General features: G+C 43.6%; 2 protein-coding genes across 6 annotated transcripts in view; one reads left to right on the top strand and one right to left on the bottom strand.

Annotated features, from left to right (window-relative positions):
* Window positions 1-15,982, top strand: part of SLC66A2 (solute carrier family 66 member 2) — a 68,990-nt gene extending 53,008 nt beyond the window's left edge. For all 4 annotated transcript variants that reach the window (XM_077352951.1, XM_077352954.1, XM_077352950.1 and 1 more), the window contains one exon: window positions 12,465-15,982. In XM_077352951.1, coding sequence (XP_077209066.1) covers window positions 12,465-12,672 — 208 coding nt within the window. In that variant the 3' untranslated portion in view covers window positions 12,673-15,982. The remainder of the gene's footprint in view (window positions 1-12,464) is intronic.
* A 4,624-nt stretch (window positions 15,983-20,606) lies between these two features.
* KCNG2 (potassium voltage-gated channel modifier subfamily G member 2) overlaps window positions 20,607-24,196 on the bottom strand; it is a 60,111-nt gene continuing 56,521 nt past the window's right edge. For both annotated transcript variants that reach the window (XM_077352948.1, XM_077352949.1), the window contains exon 3: window positions 20,607-23,337. In XM_077352948.1, the coding sequence (XP_077209063.1) occupies window positions 22,525-23,337 (813 nt within the window). In that variant the 3' untranslated portion in view covers window positions 20,607-22,524. The remainder of the gene's footprint in view (window positions 23,338-24,196) is intronic.

Here is a 24,196-nt window from a genome sequence, read left to right as displayed (position 1 = left end):
GGGCTCTGTGCTGAAGTCCTTCCCCTCCCCAGGTGTCCCTCCCCAAATCTCCAGGAATCCCCCAACCCAGAACTGGCAACACCTAAGGATCAGTGAGAGGGGCTAAAATTGGAGATGTCAGAGTACGTGTGTGTACATTTAGTTAAGGACCGTCTAACTTTCCCCTCGTGTTTTGAGCACTATCGAGAGATGCCCTTATGCAGTGGATTCCAGACATACCCCCACACCAGTGCGCCCTTTTGCTATATGAAGTGGCCATTGCTTTTTTAAAGGCTGAGCTGTCACATTCCAAGATGATTCTGTATTCGTTTGAAGCATGCAGCCTAGAGTTTGCTCTGGATCTTCTTTCTCTGAAACCTCATCATGTCTTACTACTGAAGCGTGTTCTTCTCTGCTCCCTACATAGCTGGCCGCAGCAAACCATTTGGATTACGTTATCCATTCACTCGGGGATATAGTTTCTGCTTCATGCCAAAGTTCTCAAAATAGCCACTGGAGCTCTTCCTTCCCCATTCTCGTTAACTAGGGTGTTTTTTTTCTTTCTCCTATATAGTTGAGGGCTGTGCATACTGCCAGCTCTTGAGGTTGTCAGCGCTGCAGTAATGCCGTAGAGATTGCTACAAAATGACATAAGACATTCCTTCCAAAGGTTGTGCACAGAAGCATGCTGGAATGAGTTATTTAAATTTAGAACTTCTGATGGCTGATCAGCATTTACACTCTCGGCTCCTGAAGAGGCACTAGTAACAGCTTATTATGAAAGTCCATATTTTTGATGTGCAAAATGGACACATCTGATTGGAAAGGTTTGTAAACTCCCCATGCTTTGAGCCGTATTCCTTTAGCAAAAATGCCGCTTGGAGACTTGGAATGTGAATTGCCTTGGTGCCAAGATGCCCGTCTTAATTCTTTATTGCAGTTAAATTGCCGGTGGTGCCTTGGGCTTCATTCTTTTATATTTTCCTCTACCTTGCTTGGCAACCACTGGGAGTAATAGGGATATTGGGGGGGGGGGCACCATCAACCAGTAGTATGATATCACTCCTGGGGAAATCTTGGAAGTGATGGCAGTAAACTATAGAATTCCTGGCAATTTCTAGAGCAGATTGAACATAACTTGCAGGTTTCCCCTGGAGGTGACAAATGATGCCGGCCAACCCTTACTGGCCACTCTAACAGGAAACAGGAAGCAGGGATGGGGAATCCTCTACCCTTAGTGGGAACCTAGTGGCCCTCCTGCCTTGATGTCAGAAGCTGTTGGTTCTGCCATGTGTTCTTTTATCCCTTTGTGGAAGCCTTTGTCTTTTATATGCCCATATTCCTTTAGCAGCATCCTGTTAGTTGCTTAGCCTTTGGCCATGTCCCGTGCCTGTTCCCAATTGTCAAGCTGGATAGCTTTAGTGGGTAGTTGTGGGGGAATGTCACAGCTGTCCTTGGTTTCCTTTCATCATGCTACAAAGTCTTATCTTTTTCATGAAGAGATTCTATGTCTTTGATCCTGTATAGACCATTTCCTGCTGAGACTAGAACTAAGGGGTGCTGGTGGGTAGAAAGAGAAAGAAGCACCCCGACCCCATTGTTCTTTAGTCTGGTAACGTTTTGATAGGATCTACTCACAGCTTCCAATAAAGTGCTCTTTGCATCACGTCAAGGTCTGTTATTGTGGCAATCAGTGGAAACCTCACACATAGTCATACCAGATATATACTTGGCTTTAAGACTTCCAGTGAAGGAGATCCCCAAAAGCACTTGAGTCTGTTTGATACAAGATGCATCATGTGCATGCTGAGATTTTCAGTTAAATAAACTGGGGGAGCTATCCTAAGCAGGTCTTCTCAAAAGTACAGTATTTGCTGGCGTATAAGACTACTTCCCCCCCCCCTGAAAAACATACCTCCAAGTGAGGGGGTCGTCCTATACGCCGGGTGCACTTCAGTTGGGATAGACATAGCTGCCCATAATGGCCCATCGTACTGTATTTTGACTGGAAATGTTGGGGGGTCGTCTTATACGCCCAGTCGTCTTATACGCTGGCAAATAAGTCCCCTTTAATTCAGGAGGGCTTTTTACCCAGGGAAGCATTCTTAGGACTGCAGCCTTTGTTTGGTAATATGATGCATAAGCTTGTGATCTTGCATTTTCCATAAGGTAAAGGTAAAGGTATCCCCTGTGCAAGCACCGAGTCATGTCTGACCCTTGGGGTGACGCCCTCTAGCGTTTTCATGGCAGACTCAATACGGGGTGGTTTGCCAGTGCCTTCCCCAGTCATTACCATTTACCCCCCAGCAAGCTGGGTACTCATTTTACCGACCTCGGAAGGATGGAAGGCTGAGTCAACCTTGAGCCGGCTGCTGGGATTGAACTCCCAACCTCATGGGCAAAGCTTTCAGGCGGCTGCCTTACCACTCTGCGCCACAAGAGGCTCTTGCATTTTCCATAGCAGCGTTTTATTTCATAATTAACTCAATGGTTACGCATCTTCTGTGTTCAGAAAACGCTTAAATGCTGTGGTGGTGATTTTTCTATCTAGACAATGAGATCCAGTTGGTGCAGTCAGTATTATAAAAGCTCCATTTCCCAGGTAATTGAATTTGGGAACATGTACCTGCATACATGTACCCAGCTTGCTGCATGAGTATCCAGCTTGCTGGGGGGGGGTAAACGGTAATGACTGGGCAAACCACCCCGTATTGAGTCTGCCATGAAAACGCTAGAGGGCATCACCCCAAGGGTCAGACATGACTCAGTGCTTGCACAGGGGATACCTTTACCTTTTTACCTGCATACAGTGTTCTTATTTGAATTTGGGTGTTTCCCTTTACAACTAAAGTGGGCAAGTCTTAGAGAACAAGTTGACTACAAACTCATATCGCATCATGGGGCAGGGGTGTGTGGCCCAGTGGAAGAGTCTCTGCTTTGAATGCAGAAAGTCTCGGGTTTAATCCCAAGAATCTCCAGTTTAAAAGGACCAGGCAGTGGCAGGTGATATGAAAGATCTGCTGCTGAGACTGTGAAAAGTTGCTGCCAGTCTGAGTAGACAATACTGACCTTGATGGGGCAATGGCCTGACTCAGTAAAAGGCAGCTTCATCAGTGATCAAGTATTGAGAAAGACCTTTTAATATTTTGATATCTAAGGACTGTGCAGGGAATAAAATTAGCACTGGCCTTTGTGGCTGACGGCAAGGATGTAATTACAACTAGAGAAGCGACACAGCCAGTTTTTAAAAAACCGTATACTGGTATGTTTCGTCAAACCACTCTACAATTTGGAAAATTGTGTAATTGTGTGATTCTTGGCTGTCTTTTTGCCTTCATTTGCTTATGAGTGTTTATTTTTTAACTTCAGATCTGGCATAACCATGTAGCAAACATCTTGGACAAGCAGAAAAGCTCAAGTAGTAAGTGATTTGAAAGTTCAAAGAACAGGGGGTAAAACAAAATCTTGTTCTGGAAACGAGCAAAGTAGCATGAAGAGTTGGACCACAGACTGATGACACTAATAAAAGGGGAAATTCAATCAGGAATAATGAGTCAGTACATGTTTAAGAGTGGAGACTACAAAAATGAACATTTTACACAGTGAGCTATATCACACCAGGGAGTAATGACCCACTTGAGGGGAAAGGCAGGTTTATCTGTTCATGGGTGGATGGAAGTTCTAGAGGTGGTATAGCTTGTACTGTGGAAACAATTTGGTGTTTATGTCACGACAATAAACCTGCAAGCGAGGATAAAGCCATTTTGTCCATATTCTAGGTTCATAAAGCTGACCCAAAAAGCTGCTTTGCCTTTTAGTAACTATGCATTGAGGGGATTTTTTTTTTTTTTTGCAGCTATAATGTTTTTAGTATGGCAGCATAGATCCCCACAGTATTTGTAATCTGAGTATGTGACACAAGCTCGTAAACTCCTTAAATGAAAACCACCTTTATGAGACTAGGCATATGCACTGTCCTGGTATATACTAGTTCAGCAAATCTCCAGATGGTCCCTGGTATGAAACAAGTACGTTTTGAGTCAGCTAGGGCCAGTGCCTGGACTATGCCCCCCCCCCCCCACAATTGAGCCATTGACTGCTGGATTGCCTTTTAAAATTGAGATTTGTATAATTTTTAGTAATTTTATTGATTATGTTTGTATACTGTTTTTATTGAGCACTCTTGTGGCGCAGAGTGGTAAGGCAGCCGACATGATGTCTGAAGCTCTGACCATGAGGCTGGGAATTCGATCCCAGCAGCCGGCTCAAGGTTGACTTAGCCTTCCATCCTTCCGAAGTCAGTAAAATGAGTACCCAGCTTGCTGGGGGGTAAACGGTAATGACTGGGGAAGGCACTGGCAAACCACCCCGTATTGAGTCTGCCATGAAAACGCTAGAGGGAATCACCCCAAGGGTCAGACATGGTACTTGCACTGGGGATACCTTTACCTTTATACTGTTGTTAGCTGCCATGAACCCTTGGAAAAGTGGGAAGGACAGCCTATAAATCAAACATTAAATAAATAATGACCGTTGAGAAAATTACCACTATAAGTAATTGACAGTCCTTTTCAGCTGCTGCCGCCGCCTGTATCTGACAGATGAACTGAGCAATGTACAGTAACTTAATCTTTCAGTTGAGTGTCTTCCACTTGGCACTGAGTCCTTCTCTCTCATGACCAACAAAAGACTAGGCCCGCTCCAGATCAGGTGGGTGCCCTAATGGACAGGATCCATCTTGTTTAGTTGCAGCATAGTGCTAGGGCAGAGGCAATGGTTTATGTATAACTGTTATCGCTGGCTTTCATTCTTGCTCCAAGCTGCCATTATGTTTGAGATGGCAGGCAGTAATTTGCACATTCCATCTATATCTAGATTCCAGTCTATGGTTTGAATCCGTTTTCTTTTCTAGATTGGCAGGGTGACAGTGGAGAAAGGGGAATGGGTATGCACAAAGTTTGGCCCTGTGTGAACAAGCTATAATTTGGCATTACATCTGACCATCCTTGAGTTGTATTTCTATCTGCTGTTAAAGATGTCCACTTTAATTCAGGATCACGGGTCCAATCAAGTTAGACATTAAAAGTTGCAGCTTGGCTTTGCAACTAATGTTTCAGTTTATATGGCTGTTTTCTCACAGTGACTATCAGCTTTTGGGAAAGCATATCACAGAGATCTGCTTTAAATCTGTTCTTGTGATGGCCTTTCCTCTTGAACCTTTTCCTCCTCTGGTGATTCTTTCAGCTCTTTAAGCCCACACTTGAATTCACTCATTGCTCATTGAAATATTTTAGTTTGGCTAAATAAAACGATGACAACATTGGGAAACTGATACAGTAGAACAGAATGTGGAAGGTTACTGGAGCATGAGCTGGGGTCAAGTTCCCCAAGCAATGCGGTAATGATCATGAATGCTGTGCTGCAGATCATTCTTTGCGGACAGTCTTGTTTGCACAAGATGGAAAATTAAATCAAACAGCAGAATGTACTTTTTAGTCCTCTTAAAGCAGGCTGTCTCAACCAGGCTTTCGTGAAAGCATGGAGTTTCTTGATGGCCCTGGAAGGGTTTTCCAAATGGGTGGGAATAAATTATTTTTATTAAACATTTATCGGGTGATGTGGTCATATATGGTCATGTCAACCTGCCCCCCCCCAATGGCCAATGATGGACCTGGAGGGGTGGGAGGGGGAGGAGCTCCAGGTGGGCATGTCCACAGCTATGCTTCCCAACCATATTCTGCATGATGGTGCCACTTCTGGGGTTTCTTGAAGCCTGGAGAATGTTTCAGGGGTTTTTCAATGGTAAAAAAGTTGAGAAAGACTTCTTAGAGAGAACAGGGACAAGGCACATTTTTTAAAATGTAACTATGTGGCTACTTGAGAGAACCACCTTGTTGAAAATCCTTAGTATAAGACTGTGAGCTGGGGGGGGGGGGAGGCAATTAATTTTATTCTTCATGCTCAGTCTGATCCAAAGCTAGTGATGTAGTACCCCTATCCTTACATAATGCATTTCCTGCAGAAGGTTTGCTGGTTTTGACTTTTTAAAAGGAGTTGTAATATCCCACCCCCAACATAAAAGGTCCAAAGCTTTTATTTCTAAGGACATTTGAAAAGTGCACAGAGCAAATAGATGTTGTGTGGGAAAGTTCAGCCTTAGAGTGCACTTTCAAATGGTACAATTGGAAGTAGAGAAGTAAATATAATGAAAAGGTAACAAAACGATGTGTGAGTGGGGAAATCGTGTTGCTAGTTGTGTGTGCATAACATGAGGATCCCATAAAACTCTCATCAGACTGCATGAGTGGTTTATCTATTGAAATATGTTTATGCTGCCTTTCAGTGATGGAAGAGCATACAATAAAACCAGAACATACAAAACCATCCGAACACTCTAAAAATAACGCTTACACTTAATAAAGTGATATCTAGTAGCAAACCCAATAACAGAAAGCTTGACAACAATAGCCAGATGGTGATTCAGTGAGGGGGGGGGACACCTCCCACTTTGATCCGAGAAGAAAAATAAAATGTTTAAAACTCGACAGAGGAAAACATAGCGAGGAAATATGTTAAACTTGGAGTTCTCCCGTGGGGAAGGCCATGCCCTGGAACTCCCGGACGTTCTTTATCCAAGGCCTGGTAAAGTTTCAAAAGTGAGAACCAACACTTTGAATTGTTCCTGGAAACTGATAGGGAGCCAGCAAAGATCTTTCAGAATGAACCAGATGTGTCCCCAATGTCCCGTTCTAGCCAGCAGGCTTACCATTGTGTCCTGGATCAACCCCAGTTATCTCAGTCCGCAGGTTGCAATGATTGCAGTAGGCTGTTTTCTCACAGTGCCTAGGCATGCTTGCAGCAGGAGTGTGTATGTCACACACACACACACACACTCATTGGGGAAATGTATTGAATGTGTAGAAAAACATGATTGCCACGCAATAAAGTGTCCTCTTGAAGGCAGATGTTAAGATTCCCTTTGACCATTGTGAATTTATTTGCCAACCTCCCTCTCCCCCCATGATCTCTGCAGAAGCCTTGAATGAGTATCAGTTATCTCTTGGCTTGGTCTAGGATCCTTTAGGAATCACAGGTGTAAAAGTCACGTGTAAAGTCAGTTGCATTTTCCTTCTTCTGCTTGCATGTAACAACATGTGAAGTATAAGAAAGAAAACGTGTTTCCTCATATGAGGTGTTGTTCCTTCCCAGTATTCGAGTGCCCTGGATAACTTTAAAAAATACTTGACTAAAAAGTCTACTCTGAAGTGAGAGGGATGAAGGCTTTTTTTGTGCATATGTCTCCCCTGAGCACTGATTGCCATAGCATCAAACACGTCCTGTCATTTTTTCGATTTGCATGCAATCACTGCTGGAAAATCCTTTATTTGCGGCAAATGCATTGCATAACTGGAACATTGCCTTTGCATACCGTTGTTTAAAGTAGACTTTTTTTTTTGAGAAGCTCAGCTATAAGAAAGCCTCTTGCATTAAGGAGGCGTGTTGTCACGATACCACAGTAGTGAATTAGATTGCTGGGAAGTGCTATTTTCGTTGCTTGAGCCACCCCCCCCCCCCCAACACTCTTACCCAACCCAAGCAGTCTGCCAAATGCTGGCAACAACAAGGCTGGCCACAAGAGAAGAGACCAGGAGAGCATCCAGCCCCAGCACATGGCACATTGGAGCAGGAACAGGGCAGAGTTAAGCCTCCAGAAGCTGGAGCCATCCGTGGGGGTGAGGAGTGGGCAGGACTCAGGGAGTCTGATGACCGGGCTGACAAGAAGGTTAGCAGACCAGAGAGCAGAAGCTGTGCCTGTCTCAAGGAAAAGCAGCAAAGATAGCAGGTCAGGGGGCTGGGGAAGGCTTAGGATCACAATGGGGGAGGAGGGAAGGATGGGAGGCTCCAAAGCAGAGACCAGGGAAGGAGTGGGCTGAGAGGCTGGGAAGTGAGTAAGAGAGTAATTTTCTCTGCTACACCCATTTGGAGGCCGTGGGAGCATCCCAATAGTGGGGAGACAAAATGGCAGAAGGCAGCATTAGCTTGAGTGGGATCAGCAAGTGTGACAGGGTGTTAGTTTTTAATGTGCCACGAGAGTCTTCTGAATTTTGTAAATGAATCTTTACATTCTGTGATTTCCAGATTCTGTGAAAGGTGAGCCCCTTACAGAATCTAAAGAATCCTGGATGGAGTTTTTGCGTTATGTCACAATTTGCCTATCAGTACAGCCTTGTTTTATGCTCTCAGTACATTTCCGAAGGGGTCAGATGTTTGGTATCTGAGATGTGACTTTTAGAAATTGTGGGCCTGATTTTTCAGAGTTAGCTGGGATCCAAGTGAGCTTTGGCTGGGATCGCAGAGTCTCCTTAGCATATTTCCTGCTTATTAAAAAAAAATGCCTCCTGTATCTGTCATGAAACAGTTATGTTGTTGTCTGTCTCTTCCCCTTTTCCTGAACTGAGAGGGAAATTGTTCCTGCAGAACAGCTGTTCAAAAAATGGGGAAAATAACCCTTGCCTAATAAAACCCTCCTTATCTGGCCATGAATTTGCTTCCTTCCTTCTTCCAGGCAGATTGTGTGCTACTTCTAGCTTCCTGTCTCTCTGGGGGTTTCTTCTCCTCAAAAATAAAATCAATTCTGAGAAGCCATTGGACTTCACAGAGGGCGACTCTTTATTCAGCACGCAGATTTCTGGTATGCAATTTTGGAAAAATTGGGCAGGAAAAGGGACCTTGTGGGTTTCCACTGGTCCTGGTTTTCCTTGATAGATGCACAAAAAGTTGTGCTAGTCGGAAGGGGAGATAAAAGTAGTGCAGTGAAGAGACAATAATTGTGTAAATGAAGCACATGTGAAGCAGAAATCTCCTCTGCTATTAATTGTAGCTGATGTGCTCAGGAAGAGGCAGTAGCCCTCTGGCCAAGGTGCACGTTGCTAAATTGGAGCTGTCTCAACTGTTTGGCTTTTCTCTCTCCTCTCCCTCCTCCTCTGGTTTGAAATGGGCACACAAAGGATTGATAAATGAGGAAGAGCAATCGCAACCTGCTGTAAAAAAACGTCGGCACTTACCCAAAAAACCTGCCTTTGCAACCTTTGATTATTCTTTTTGGAAGACGGCTGGTCAGAGACTTGTGAGCAGGGGAAGTCTGCCAAGAGAAGGCATACAAGTTGCTTGAGAGTTTGGTTGTGGCTGTTTTATGGGTGTGATTTCTTTTTAAAACCCTAGGTAACTATTTGGAAGTTTTGTAATGCCTTTGTGTCAGAAGTCTGTTGTCAGGGGCAGGAGATGAATACTCGAATTCTGTCAAACGCTACTGGCCTGCATCCATTCCCACAGTCTGATGATTTCTTAAGAGAATTTCCACCAATTCCCCCCCCCCCCCCGCTTTGCCTTCTGTGCTGGAACACAATTTCAGAGGGCTCAAACGAAATCAGGCCCCCATTTTAAGTGCCCTTTGGAACTGTGAACATGGATACAGGCCATTATATTTAAATGGTTTCCTTGTTATGCTCTGTCAAGAGTGGTATTAAACTCTTTCTCTCAGCCCTTCAGTTCTGGTGCACACGGGAAGTTTGAAAGCACAGGCAGGATTCTGCTGTGAGCAACCGTTTCCCGTTATCCAGAATGTCGGGAAACGTGTGGTATAAGCAGTGTAGCAAACAGAAATTATATGCACGCTCTATCCCTTTTGATCACGGTCTGGGATGCCGGCTTTCAGGTGGGACCTGAGGATCCCCTCAAATTACAGCTCATTTCCAGACTACAAGAATCAGTTCCCCTGGAGAAAATGGACACTTGGGTGGGCAGGCTCTGTAGAATGGTACCTCCCTGAAGTCCCCATCCTCCTCAGGCTCCGTCCCCAGATCTCCAGTTTATAATCACCATTAAGCTGTCAGTCATCACGTAGAGCAACCTTACAAAGGATCACTTCCCATGGAATTCAGTGGCTCTTTTTCTGCAGGGAAGCCATGCTTAGGACTGAGGACTCTGTATTTCCCGGGCTCCATCCCCAAATCTCCGGGAGTTTCCCAACCTGGAACTGGTAGCCCTGCCTCCCCCCACCCAATCTCCTGCTGGTAGCCCAGGAAGACCTGGCGACACTGTCCTCGGATACAATTCATGCAGTAGAGAGATATGTGCACATATGTACAGAAAGGCTTGCGGAAACTTAAACTCAGAGCTTTCAGCATTTCCCTCAGTTGTGTTTTGGTTGCAGACTTTTGTGTATATGTGTGTGTGAGACCTCCTTGATCAGTCTTGCCCCACGTTAACGCACAAATGTTATCTGTGTACTTTGTGGGATAGGGCTTTCTCTTCCCATTTTGCCCTCCCATTGCAGTCTCCCAAATCTTGTTTCCGGGATTCTGTAGATCCCCAGGGGTAGCATCAGGCAAAGAGAGGGTCTGCAGCAGGAGGTGGGAATCAGAAATGGCTGCTCCATCTGCCAAAGAGTAGTCATTAAGTTGTCAGAAGTGTGTGCCTTAGATAAATATCAGATATCTCAAAATCTGCATAACACTCAGGACTGGCTGTTGGGCTTCAGTCATAGTCCATGAGTTTAATCTTAAAAGGATGAAGATGAAGAAGAGCTGTTTTTTGTATCCCGCTTTACCTGTAAGAGTACCAAAAGGGCTTACAATCTCCTTCCTTTCCCCACAAGAGACATCCTGAGAGGCAGGTGAGGTTTATGACTGGCCCAAGGTCACCCTGCATGTGGAGAATTGGGGAATCACTTGAGTCTCCAGATTAGAGGCTGCTGCTCTTGACCACTACACCAAACTGGCTCTCTTACATCCCATGGATCACAGTAGCTCTTTTTCTACTTAGTAACCAGGTTTAGGATTGCGCTGCCCTTTGCATCTCTTTGCTGACCAGATTATAAACCGGCCACATTTAGCTTCTCTGTCTCTGCTTCCCTTTCTCTCTCATGCTGGTTAGATGATTGTTGGGCCTTGGCCTTATTTTGTCACATGCATTAATTCAATTACAGCGGCCTCTCCATACACATTGCATAATATCTTTTTAGATTATTACAATGAACTCCAAAGCTTTTACTGGGCACTCCTTATCATCCCATTAAAAAGTCCATCCATTTATAATACAGCAGGACTGTTCCAGGCACTTACAAAATGGCCATTTTTTTTAAAACTGGAGAGACTGTACTAATTAAAACATCTGTTTGCTTTTACATTAGCAGTTCTGTCTTGGACTCTGTTCGCTTTATTCTCACCCATAAATTGGGAGGAAAGCCTAAATAATAATCTTGAAATCACATTGAATAATTAAAAGAAATAGGAGATTTAATGGAGTATTGTACCACATGGCCTTCCTTTAAGTGAATTGTATTCTGCATGGTCAGAGGCACCTGTTTTATTTATATGATGATCTTTGTTTTTATAGCCCGCCCTTCCTGGTTAGCTCAGTGTGAGTAACAAGACATTTGCAATAAACTCTTACATTGATAAATAGCTTTTGAATATTTTAAATTAAAATATATTAAATTATATTATGTTCTTAAGACCCGTTCTTAAGAACTATGTAGAGGGAGCCCAATTCTGTGGGGTGAGTTGTTGGGTTTTTTGGATGGTTTATTGTTTTGTGGCCATCTAGGGCAGCAGTGTTAATTTCCTGGCCTCAACCATAGGCCAGGTGGAATAGCTTTCTCTTGCAGACCCTTGGGAGCTGTTCAAGGTCCTGAAGGGCTCTGATCTCATCAGGGAGAGCCTTCTACCAGGTTGGAGCCAGGACTGAAAAGGCCCTGGCTCTGGTCAAGGCCAGTTTTACTTCTTTTGGGTTGCAGGTCCTGATTCTTTCTATATATGCACGATCCTCTTGTCTGGTGGCTTGATACTGGCTGTACACCAATCCAAAGCATTGTAGTCGTAGCTGAACAAGAAGGCCTCAGTTATAATTACTACTTAGTTATGCCATGCCTGTAGCTCCTGATCTCGCATGCAGAGAAGCAAACAGTCCGATTTACTACCACCCAGGGGAGATTACAGATAGATGCCTATTGAAATATGTGCATGGCGTACAACAACTATCAATAGCAAATTGCAGCTTCAAGAAAATGCAAAGTACAGATATTTTTTTACCCTCCTGATTGAAAACAATAATACACTTATATTGTATTTGCAACTGTGTGTGGTTGTATTGACCGCTGATGAAGATCCAACAGATCGAAACGCTTTAGGTCAAAGTCATTTGTACTATTGATGTATATACTAGACTAATATATGTGTGACCTTAAAGGGAAGTGTCTCTTTTTTATGGTTTTAAAATATTTTAAAATCACCTTGAGCTCTGCTTAATAAATTTTCTATTTAATATACTTCTGTACATTTTAGTCCCTCAACTTTTTTGGTTCTCCCCAGTTTTTCCAGTTGGGTTTTTTGTTCCTTTCTTTTGTCCCATGGATGAATTTCTTTCCCATTCCCTTTTCTTCTCCTCTTACAAGAGAATGCTTTTCTTCCCTTTCCCCCTTTCAGTGTGAAGATGGTACTGATGTGGACCAGTGGAGACACTTTCAAGACTGTGTACTTCCTTCTCAATCAAGCTCCTTTCCAGTTCTCCATTTGTGGACTTCTCCAGGTCTTTGTGGATATGGCCATCCTGATGCAGGTTTACTTCTTCAGCTGTTATCCCCAGAAGCCAATTTCACACCCAACACACCCAGCCAGTACAAAGGCACTTTAAAGCACAAGGCGGAGGCGTCTAGAAGTGACCTCTGTTTGGAACCAGCCTTGCAGTTTCAGCTGCATTTCTGATGGGCTGGAAGAAGAAGGAGAATATGATTACACGGAAAAAGTATCACATCCAACATTACTTCTAATGACTGGTGTTCCTTGGGGTGCATGCCCATTGGAATGGATTTTTCTCTTTAGGGCTCCAGTGAGGGACTCTTTTTGTATCTATGTACATAACTATGAGTCTTAATCATCCATATCTATATGTGTGTGCATGTTTGTATGCACACTAGCATACTTGCAAAGGCTGGATATTAGTGTTTTCAGTGCTATTTAACCAGAAACGTTCAGCCATAAGAATCAGAGAATATTTTGTCTGAACCTTTTATCTATTTATATAAAATATCGATATTGGATAGAACTTTTGGAATATCTGTTGAATATTTTGGATACAAATGATGAAGGCAATGTATTAATCAAAAGTATAAATGCAAAACTGGTTTTTAAAATGGTGGGGGCAAGTGATATAAGATGGGTGGGGTGGGGAGAAACTGGAGCTGGGAAATGAGGGTTGGTGGACGGCATAAAGAATCCTGTTTTATCATTTATGAACATGTTGATAAGCGCATACCCATGTACACTGCTGGACCAGTGTGACCAGGAGACACTTCACAGTAGCTGGATGTGTGGGTGGCAAAATGGAAAGTATAAATTAGAGGTGATGGAAGAAAGGACGGAAGAAAGAAGCCAAACACCACTTGGTTGAGAGGTCTCGTTTCTGAAAGAGCTGCTGACATTAGGGTGGAGGGAGAAATGTTTAGTAAGTGGTGGCATTTTTAAAAGTAGGGTTTACGGCATGAACTGGATCAAAGTGGTAAAGAGGGAAAAAAACACAGGTTGTAGCTTAAGCCTTATATACACTCCTTGTGCCAGTATATTTAAAAAACAGCAACATTGTATATAACCGAGAGAGGCACTAGCTGCATTGGAAGTATTGTCAATATACGTGCCTCTCAAACTATGCGGAACGACCTGGTTTTTCTCTGCTTGGAGAAAGAAAGAGTAGAACAGCCGAGAAGGTGGTCGTTCTGAGGAACCTACGTACAGAGCAGGCCTCTCCCTGGAAAGAAAGCGGGACCTAGACTTTTCTCTTTGTATTATTTAATGCCAAACCAGGCCGTTTTGTATTCTGTGGACAAAATTGTTGCAGTAAACAATTTCTGGAGTGGAAAATGATGTACCTGTATGTCTGTGCCCTTTAATGTTACTGAATGTGGGGGGAGATCCATGAGCACTCTCTGAAAAGGTGAGAGCAAAGTGACAGCCGGGTACGGCTTATGATTTGCACGTGGCATATATGAGGGTGTGTAAAGCATGCTTGCCAATTTCAGACTTTTGCATGTCTGTTTCTGTGACTTCGGAATTAAACTCAAGAAGGGCAGTTTTGTTTAATTTTTGAAGCTCTCTTGCTAGCTGCCAAGTGGAACTTGTTTTGACCTTGTGAGATGCGAGATGACTGCACAGTTGTGTTCCCCTTCAGGAATGGTTCCATCGACTTAAAACACATCAATGGTCACCCAGAAATGTATATTCTTCACTGTCATAGAAATTCTGCTACAGGATGGCAATTTAAGTCAGCGTTAGATCTGCTCAGCGGTTGCTTTGATTATTTGTAACTTCGTGCGTTTGTACAGCTGGTCTTCAAAAATACAGAACTGTCCTCAGACGGACTTCCTCCCTGCCTGGTGCATTTGGCTGCGCCAAATCTCCTCTGTCTCTGCCAAAGAGAAAGCAACATTTCATCACTGCAATGAAATGGAAACCTATCAGGAATTTGTTATTGTTGGTTTGAAGGACTTGTTTGCCGTCTGCACTTAATGCATTTGCTTTCCAAATATTTCATTTGTCAAGTACAGGAAAACCTCCCACTGGCTGAGCTTTGTGGAGGGGCAAATATTGCCAGCGTGGCAGGTGGACGAGAAGGGGATCCGCTGGTCTTACAGCACAGCGTGGGCTTCTCCCACCCCGCAGCAGCCGGTCACGGTTCTTTCCCTGACTATAACTGGCCAATAAACCAAATCTCAGGAAAGCTGCTTTATTGAGAGCTTGGTATGAAGAATGATGGTTGACCTTTGACTTTGGACTCTGGTTGGCTCCTTTGCTTATTTCCTTATGCCTGAAGTGACCTTACCAAGCTGATGTGGTCTGGCATGGCCGAATATGAATGTCCCATTGCTTTGCTTTTGATAAATGTTCTGGCTGTAGGAACATCTGGGCATTTGTCTTCTAAATTATGAATTTCCACCATGGTTCTGTTTTCCTGGTATGCTGCTTTAATGAGGACTGTATTTCTGCAAGATTTCTTACCCTAGCTTGCAATGTGGGCTTTATTTTTTTATGAGATAGCCTCTCCCCCCACTCCTGCCACCGCCATTGTCCTTTGAAAAGGCGGTGAAAAATTAAGCTAGTGTGTATGTGTTTGCTTAGCTTGTGAAAGTGCATCTCTTCGATGCCTCTTTGGGTAAAAAAGTATTATTCAAGGTAAAATAAATAGTATTCCGTCTTCCCCTTTCCTTTCCTTCTTCCAGGGTGTTGTGTACAGGCTCTTACATGCTGTTGATTATCCAGAATGCAAGCTCTATGAATACATTTCCTTCGCAGAAGAGCTGCAAATGCCGGATGGGAAGACATTAGATTTGTGACCAAAGGTACCTTTGACATGTGGCATTTAAAAAGCTGGAGCATGTGGTGGTCAACTTCACTGAATTCTAGACCGTGAAGTATGTAGAGGAAGAATCAAATACCTCTTTTAGGACATTTGCCATAGGCCACATCTTGACCAACATCATTTAACTCCAGTGAGATCACAGCTATCTAAGGTGCCTTTAGAAAATTCTCAGTCATGTTGGCAGTTTTGAATCCATCTCCTGTACAGCAGGGAGACTGTTGTGATAACCCAACTATGTGACTGCCAGGGCCTTTCTCACAGAGTTAGCATCCCCATTTGATGTGGAGGACCCATGTAGGACTCCTGCTTGTCGTGTCAATGTTCTCCCAACCATGTGGGAACTGCACTTGGATAAGTGGTTCCTGGGTTGCTGGAAGAATATCTAAAGGGCACCTTGGTGGCCAGAGAACTGGCCTTTTAAAGTGAGTTTTTTTTATGTGTAAAAGAAATCTGTAACAGTGATCACCGCAATTTAGATATCAGTACGTTTAAATGCATTTTCTGTTGAATGTATGGTATATTTTGTTGACAGTCACACACTGTACCAGCTGCAGTGGGTTTTTTAAAATAAATGAATTCATTATGCATATCCTTTATTGCTTGCTTTTGTTCTTTCACTGTAAGATGGGAAGGGATGTATGCTTGGGTGAGGGTCTCGGAATGTGAGTAGAAATCAGAGTTTGTTACTTTTCTACAAAATTGTGGGCATCAGTGTACTCATGTGTGTTAAGGTGGCCAGCTCTGAGCTAATTTATTTATTCATTCCATTTTATATACCATCCCTCACTATGATGTCTCTGGAGATTTTGGGGGTGGAGCTGGGAGTGGGTGGGATTTTAGGTGGGAAGGGTCTTCAGTGGAGTATAATGCTATGCAGGCCATCCTCCAAGGCAGCCAGTTTTTCCAGGGGAATTGATCTTAGTCAACTGGATATGAACTATAATTCCAGAGGATCCCCAGGTCCCACCTGGGGACTGGCATCCCTTGTGTGTGTCTGTATAAACTCCTGCATAAACTCCTGTTTACATACACCCAAGCCAGAATTTGCCCTAAAGGTAAAGGTATCCCCTGTGCAAGTACTGGGTCATGTCTGACCCTTGGGGTGATGCCCTCTCTAGCGTTTTCTTGGTAGACTCAACACGGGGTGGTTTGCCATTCCCTTCCCCAGTCATTACTGTTTACCCCCCCCCCCCCCACCAGCAAGCTGGGTACTCATTTTACTGACCTTGGAAGGATGGAAGGCTGAGTCAACCTTGAGCCTCATAGGCAGAGCTTTCAGACAGCATGTCTGCTGCCTTGCCACTCTGCGCCACAAGAGCCCTAAAGGTCTTTAAATGCTAGGCCTCCATTGATAGCAGTACTATAACAAAATCTTAAACAGCATCACCCTCCCCCTGCCCTCGCTCATTCTGTTCAGAACATCAGAGTTATTCTTTAATCATTTAAATAGCACTTTTAAAATCTGGTATTTCAAATGTGCTTTTTCCATATGGATAGCTGAAGCCAATTTGTTTGGCCAAAGCACTGTGTAGAGAATCACAGCAAAGAAATGTTTTGAACCAAGTAAAAAAGAACCCCATCCGCTCTCACATTAATTCAAGTAAATAATTGGCTGCCATTTGGTAAGAGTAACTAATGTTTATAAGGCACATTATCATGAATAAATGGAGTCTACTTCTTTATATCATAGAGGAAAGAACTACTCTTATCACTGTTCTTCTTTTCTCCATCATTTGTCTAATAAATGTGTTATTCATTTATTAGAGATCTCCTGCCCCAGTTTATGGACTCACAACATTTCTGTTTTCAAATGCATTTCTGTCTCCAAATAAGCAGATAAAATTTTAATATAAATGGGGCTCAGTCCCAGATTTGGGAATGATGTCATCTTTGGAGGTCTGACCCAAAGGTAGATGGATCTTCACTACTATGTCCTAGAATACCTTTCTTCTGGAGCCGTAGCACCTATTGATAAAGGGATCCTTGAGAAGAGATTCATGGGGGGTGGGGGTGCCTGGATGGAGAGAGAGGAACTGCGTGAAGGTCATTGGTTCTTCATGACCCGCTCCTGATCCCTGATCTAACACATGGAGCCAGTGTGGTGTAGTATACCGCCAAGAGCCGTATGGAAGGGCGGTATAAAAATCTAAAATAAATAAATTAATAAAAATAGTGTTTAAGAGTGGGGACTCCTAATCTGGCAAGCCAGGTTTGATTCCCTGTTCCTCCACATGCAGCCAATTGGGTGATCTTGGGTTCCTCACAGTCCTGATAGTGCTTTTCTGACCCCGAAGTCCTGTCAGAAGCTCTCTCAGCCCCACCTACCTCACAGGGTGTCAGTTGTAGGGAGAGAAAGGGGAGGCAATTGTAAGCTGCTTTGAGATTCCTTTGGGCAGTGAAAAGCCGGGTACAAAAAACAACTCTTTTTCTTGATCCGGAGAAAATTAGTCTCACTTAATGCCTCTGGGAATCACTAGGCCAGACTATCTCAGAACTCAGTCACAGAGGAACAGTAACAAAAAGGCAAATAAAATTATTTCCCTTGGGTCAGCTTGGAAAAGCTTGCATATGTTTTGATTTTAACATCTGTCTCTTGTAGTAGAATAAATATGTGAGAATGCTACTACAGCCAAAAGGAGACATGGGGAGATTCTACTGTGCAGCATGGGCTACACCTCCAGCAATTCAAACCTGGTTTTAATCCTTGTTTGTACTCAAGGATTAAAATCCCTCTATAGTCCCTGGCTAATTTATTTGTTGCTAAGGTCTAAAATCTGAGCCAGTCCTAGACTCTGTATGATCCTTCGCTCCAAGCAGCTTAAAATCTAAAAGATTCAAGAGGTTCAGTATAAAACAACCTGGCTGGTTGTTTAATTTCCCTTGATTTTTACTGAGTGGCAGCATATTGCCTTCAATTCAGCCAACAATTTTTTTTTGGGGGGGGGGGTGAAACAGGAAAATGACATTTAATTTATCTAGGATACCAAATGCAACCGAGACAGAGACTGCTCTGCTTGTGCTAGCTGCCATTATCCAAGGCTCCCACTGGCATGGCAGTAAAGGGATTAAAGTGGCAGCTGCTGCTATTTTACTGTGAAAATTACAATATTTTATTAGTTTTCTCCTACAGCAAGAACCTTGTTGACGCACAAAAATAAGAAGCCTGGAGTGACCTGAAAGATGAAAAGGTGGGTGACTATCCTTCTAAAGCTAAAAGCAAGGAGGGATGGTTGCTCCAAGGAATAATTATATCCTGAGTGAATTTAAAGAGGAGACAGACTGTATAATAACGTATACAGATGGATGGTCAAAGGGAATGTTCTGCAAATGGTTCCAAAAGACACAAGAAGCTGTAGGTTGTGTTGACAGAAATATTAATCGCTTTCTCTGGGAGTGTCCAGCTGGTGCTTCTGTACTGAAGAGCACATTCACAAGAGCACCAGAAATGAAAAAGGGTGAAAGGGTGGAGGGATTTGATTGGCACTGAGCAGGCTTTTGAACTGTCTGCCTGGTCTGAACACGCTAGGCAAGGCTGCTCAGATCTCTGCAAGGTACTTGTGCCGTTTGGAAGTGACTCAGAGCACCGATTCCACACAAAGCATGTCTAGAGCCCACTACTGGAAAGCATGAGAATAAAATTACATGGAAGAATCTCAATAAAATCAGAGTCCAGTAGCAACTTTACGACCAACAAAGATTTATTCAGGGCATGAGCTTTCGAGTGCAAGCACTCTTCGTCAGACTATGAACTCCTTACATGACAGGGAATATATAGCAAAAACTAATTCTGTTACATCAGTAGACTGTGTCACACAACCAAATACAGCCAATGATAATTCTTTGTCAAATTGGCCTTACCCACTGTGTCCCAGTAAGAGTTGAGCTGGGGCTCTTGCAATTTCTATTTTCTAATGTTATTGTTATGATCATGTTAAGTTATTATTGTTATCATGTTATTACTGTTATCACCTGTTACCATATGTTATCTTTATCTTATCCTGTTTCCTGTAAACCACCCTGTGCCCTCGGGGAGGGCGGTATATAAATATAATAATTAATAAATAAATAAAACAGCAAATCAATCCCCTGGAATTCAGTTGTAGTTTACAAAAACACAAGGAGAAACAGGCAGTTTTGGGTTATTGCAACAGTCTCTCTGCTGTACAGGAGACGGATTCAAAACTGCCAACATGACTGAGAATTTTCAGTCAATTGGAGAACAATTTATCTCCTCTCAGGAAGGGCATAGAAGAGGAGGGGGAGAAGAAAAAGGAGGCCAATGAAATACTATAGCAACTGATCTTGAAGGCCAAAGAGATCCAACACCGAGGCAGCAAAGGCAGTATATAATTTGGAGGGAAAAGAAGAGGGCCACACATTGTGAATTTAGTGGCTCGTGAGGAAAATGTAGCTTTTGAACAAGCCCAATTCACACTGATGTGAAGACTTTTATTTCTAAGACAAAAAGGGTAACGGCTTGGGAACTGAAGGGTGTGGTTGTAGGGGTGGTGCCAGGCATTTCAGGAGGGTTGGTGTTGGGTCATTAACCTAAACAAGTAAAAACTGAGTTGTCTAGGAAGGGATTGTAAAACTGGTGGGAGGCAGTATTCAGACCTGAGTGAAGGTATTAAACACTAGTAGCATAAATCCTGGACAAATTAATTGGATATGGTATAGTGTTGTGGGAAAATGTTCACTGTTGAGATTTGGTGTTCCTTGATTTCATTACCTATTTTCTGGGAGTTTTCTCCACCAATTATCCCGAAGCTGACTGCATTTCTAGCTAGCAGGAATGAGTTGTGTGTACTTTGCTTATTTATGACAGACAGAGATGTGTTTACTTCCTCCAAGTTTTTAAAAAAATGTAGCAAAGTAGGTCTCTACACTAAGATGGAAAGGACAGGAAGAAATGGAGGCAGTGCAGTAACAGTTCTTGTATTTTACTGGTGCTTAGCAGATTTGTGTCTCGCCAGCGACTGGGTGGAAGATCTCCTGGGACCCCCATGTACTTTTTCCTTGACTTTCTTGATGGAAGAAAGGAAGTTTACAGATGTAATACATCAGTAAATGCTGTCCTTACACATTAAGCTAAATCAGCTCCCACAGACTAGAGACAAGAAATGGTCGGGGGGTGGGGTGGGTGGGTGGCCTGCACGATACAGATCTGCTTTAACTCAGTAAGACAAGAAACAAGATTTAGGTGTTATGTCTGAAGAATTTTATTGTCAATTTTATTTTAAAACATTTTGGAACAAGTAAGGAGGAGAAAGCAATTGTAAGCCATGTTCAAAAGGATCAACTGCTAGACAGAAGCAAAATAACATTTTTTAAAGTGAAGTCAGTATTTTGGCAGCTAAGACCCCAAACCTGGATTTAAGTGCTTCGTGTTTATATATGTTCTAAATTTAAAGTTGTTCCCTCATATTCTTCCTGACCATTGGAAGTTCAGCTGTGCAACAACCTTCTGCTCCACTAGAACCCTCTGGTTGCTGGGCTGATGGTGACTTGGTTTTCTCAGATATGAAGCATTGCCCTTCCTCCCCCTTCCTGCTCCTCTTGCCTAATGCAGGATCTTCTATTGCCCCCATGTTGAGTCATGGATTCCACCAGGAAGACCCCTACTGGTTCCTTTGTCTCAAATACCTGGATTTTGCTCCCAGCCGACCAGAAGCTGTGCAAAGAATGGTCTACCTCTGCAGAGAAACATCAGTTGTTGCATTAACACAAAAGGACCAAGGAAGCAAGGGTAACATCTGCTTCTCCTATTCTGAGCAAACTTTTACTGTCCAAAGTACAGCATCAGCATCTTCTCCTCCCCACCCTAGATAGCCCAGGCAAGCCCTATCCTGTCGGCTCTCAGAAGCGAAGCAGGGCTGACACTGGCTGGGAGACCTCCAAGGATTTGGGTGGCAGGTCCTCCAAGGAACACTAAGTGTCAAGACACTGAGGCAGGCGATGGCAAACCACCTCTGAACATCCCTTGCCTGGATACCAGAGAATCCTCAGATCTCCTGGTTACACAACACTTGCCAGACAAATAAACAAATGCTGCAGAGTCTGGTGGGAATGTTGTTGCAGCATCACTGGCTCTTTTTGTTCCCTTTTCATTATGTGACATCTTAAGCAGCTCAGCATTTCTTCTTTCTGAACACAGAAGCAGCTGAAAGGTTCCTACTTGCAGGCCACAAAATGCCTACCTACAAGCTGCCATCTGTGCTTGTTGCAGGAGAGGCCCAACTTTGCCTTTTGGTTCTGGGGCAAGGTAGGGCATTTCATCTCCTCTGGCCAGCCACTGAGTTCCCTTAGAGATGCTCTTTTTCTTTTGGAAGGCTTTGGGCATGGGATGCTGTGGAATGCCATACATATAGAAATGAAAGGTAAGAATGGCATTCTGAAACAGAATGCACATTCAGATATAAGCCAAGGGAAACATTGTATAGGTCTACCATCTGAACTAAGAAAAGCTTATTGTGATATAACTATGTACGTTCACTAAGTAATGCATAAAGACCTAAAGCACCCGTCAGCAGGTAGCCAAATATTATGCGGTTTGTTTCCCTTTTATTAAACAGGAAATCAATAAAACAGAGAGGTAAGCTAGAGATGGGTTTGCTGGTCATTCCCCTGTAATATATCCCTCTTCATATAAATGTATCTGTTGCCCTTTCTGTGCATGGTCCGTGAGGTTGCATGACAAAATGGATCCATCAGTAGTGCATGGTTTGGGAAGAAGTATTTTTGTGCAATCTGCTCTTTGCTCCAAAAGCCTTTGCAGTCCATAACATGTCCTTCACCTTGAATCTGAGCTCATTAGTAAAAAATAAAAATCAGCTTTAGCGATTTCATTATTTCTCACTGCACCTGTACAGTAGAAACTTGTCTTGAACTGCCGCTTAAAAAAAAAGACCAAGCAGTCACATTTTTGACCTGAAGTATCTCTGGTGTTCTAAGAAAGACACATTTGAATCGTCCTTGGCGTCATCTTAAAGTACCACTGTCATTTGCGGCACTGCTCCAGAGGCAGGTCTCTCTCCTTCACCGAGGTTCAACACCCTGATTTAGGCAGTCTAGATAAGTAAATATCCACGCCCACTTTTTCAATTCTGTTGCTGCAAGGTTTTAATTTAGTTAAAGTCAAGAACGCTTTGTTCCCTGTTCAGTATCAGCCTGAAGTACCTCTTCGTTCGTCCCTTGTGGACGTGGGGCATCTACTCCCTGAGCGCTGTCATCTGGAGGGATGTTGGTGCTTTCGTCTACCTGATGAAACTGTCGGGTAGCAGCTCGCTGCTGCTGCTCTTTAAGCTCTGTGTAGGAGCGGGAAAAAGTGTGAAAGATGGAGGTGACCGGGAAAGCCATAAGCAAAATGCCACTCAAGATGCTGCTCAGGGCCACCACTTGTCCTGGAATGCTACGAGGCACCATGTCGCCATAACCCACAGTTGTCATGGATATCACAGCCCACCAATAACTGCTGGGAACACTTGTGAATTCATGCTTGGCTCCCATTTCGCTCTCCGCCAGATAAACCAACGGGGAGAAAAGAGCCATAGCGACACAAAGGAAAAGGAGGAGGAGTCCAAATTCCCGTGTGCAGCGGCGCACGGTAAGCCCCAGGGTTTGCAGCCCCAGGGAATGCCGTGCCAACCGCATGACGTACAGGATACGTAGGGCTCTCAGGAACCGGAGGACCAGGCCTACTCTCTCCAGGTATTTGTTCCCAACTCCGCCTCCTCCGGGCTTGCTGCTGTTTTTGGAGGAGGCCATATCCACAAACAAAGAGATGTAGAAAGGCAAGATGGCCAAAATGTCTATGATGTTGAGTGGGGTCTTCAAGAAGGCGCACTTGCTCTCCGCCTGGATGGAGCGCAAGACGAACTCAAAGGAAAACCAGGCCACACAGACCGTCTCCAACACAAAGATGTCACGACACTTCTGGGAACATTCGCCCTGAGGGGAAGGCAGAACAGATGTTTAGCAAACTGGCAAAAGTATTCTTCGGTGCATGGCGCAAATTTCACACACAAGTCATTTGCTTTGATTTAAATCCACAATTAGAAACCCAGAACAGAAACAGATGCCATTGCGTCTCAGAGGCCAAATGGTATGGCAGAAGCCTCCTTCTTCAGAAGCTATTTTATCTGCTTTGTGTCCCACATTCCCTGGGCTGAATCTGAGGACTGTACTTCAATTTTAGGAAAAACCCTACAAAACAGAAGATGGTCCTCAGTGCCGATGGATCACTATCCCCTTCCATGACTGTGGAGCAGCTGCTTCTCCAGGGCCAGTCAGAACCTCATGGGTGGGTGTTATGACCTTGCCAAAGCAACATAAAGAGATCTATCAAGCCTCGATTCAGCATCAGGGCTTGAAACCCTATGCGCACGGATTAAGAGCACCCTGCCATATGGAACAGATTGCAAACAGAGATGCTACTTTTGCATGAAAAACAAACAAAGCCGCTCTCGTAAACAATCGTTCCCCTTCTGTATCTAAATATTTTTAAACGAATCATACACATTTGTTCCTTAAGCCTCCAGGGGTAGAGAATTGTTTTAATGAGTGATTTTCAGTTCCTTAATGGAACAAGGCAGCTTTATTGGTTTCTCACTTATAAGCTGCAAACACACCTCAGAACTTGAATGAGTGGCAATGTTGAAAAATGATGGGGATTTATTTTCTTGATCTCCACTGCCAAACGCAGCCACCGCTAACGGCTACCTTTTTGATATTAAACTCCTGGCGAATGCCAACCACCTCCAGCAAGTAAACAGAGGCATCGTTTAAATGAGAGGCGCTCGTTAAAAGC

The sequence above is a fragment of the Paroedura picta genome, chromosome 9, assembly GCF_049243985.1.
Source record: "Paroedura picta isolate Pp20150507F chromosome 9, Ppicta_v3.0, whole genome shotgun sequence".
Lineage (NCBI taxonomy): Eukaryota > Metazoa > Chordata > Lepidosauria > Squamata > Gekkonidae > Paroedura > Paroedura picta.
Note: the sequence above shows the minus strand (reverse complement) of the source record. Positions and strands in the feature narration are given on the sequence as shown.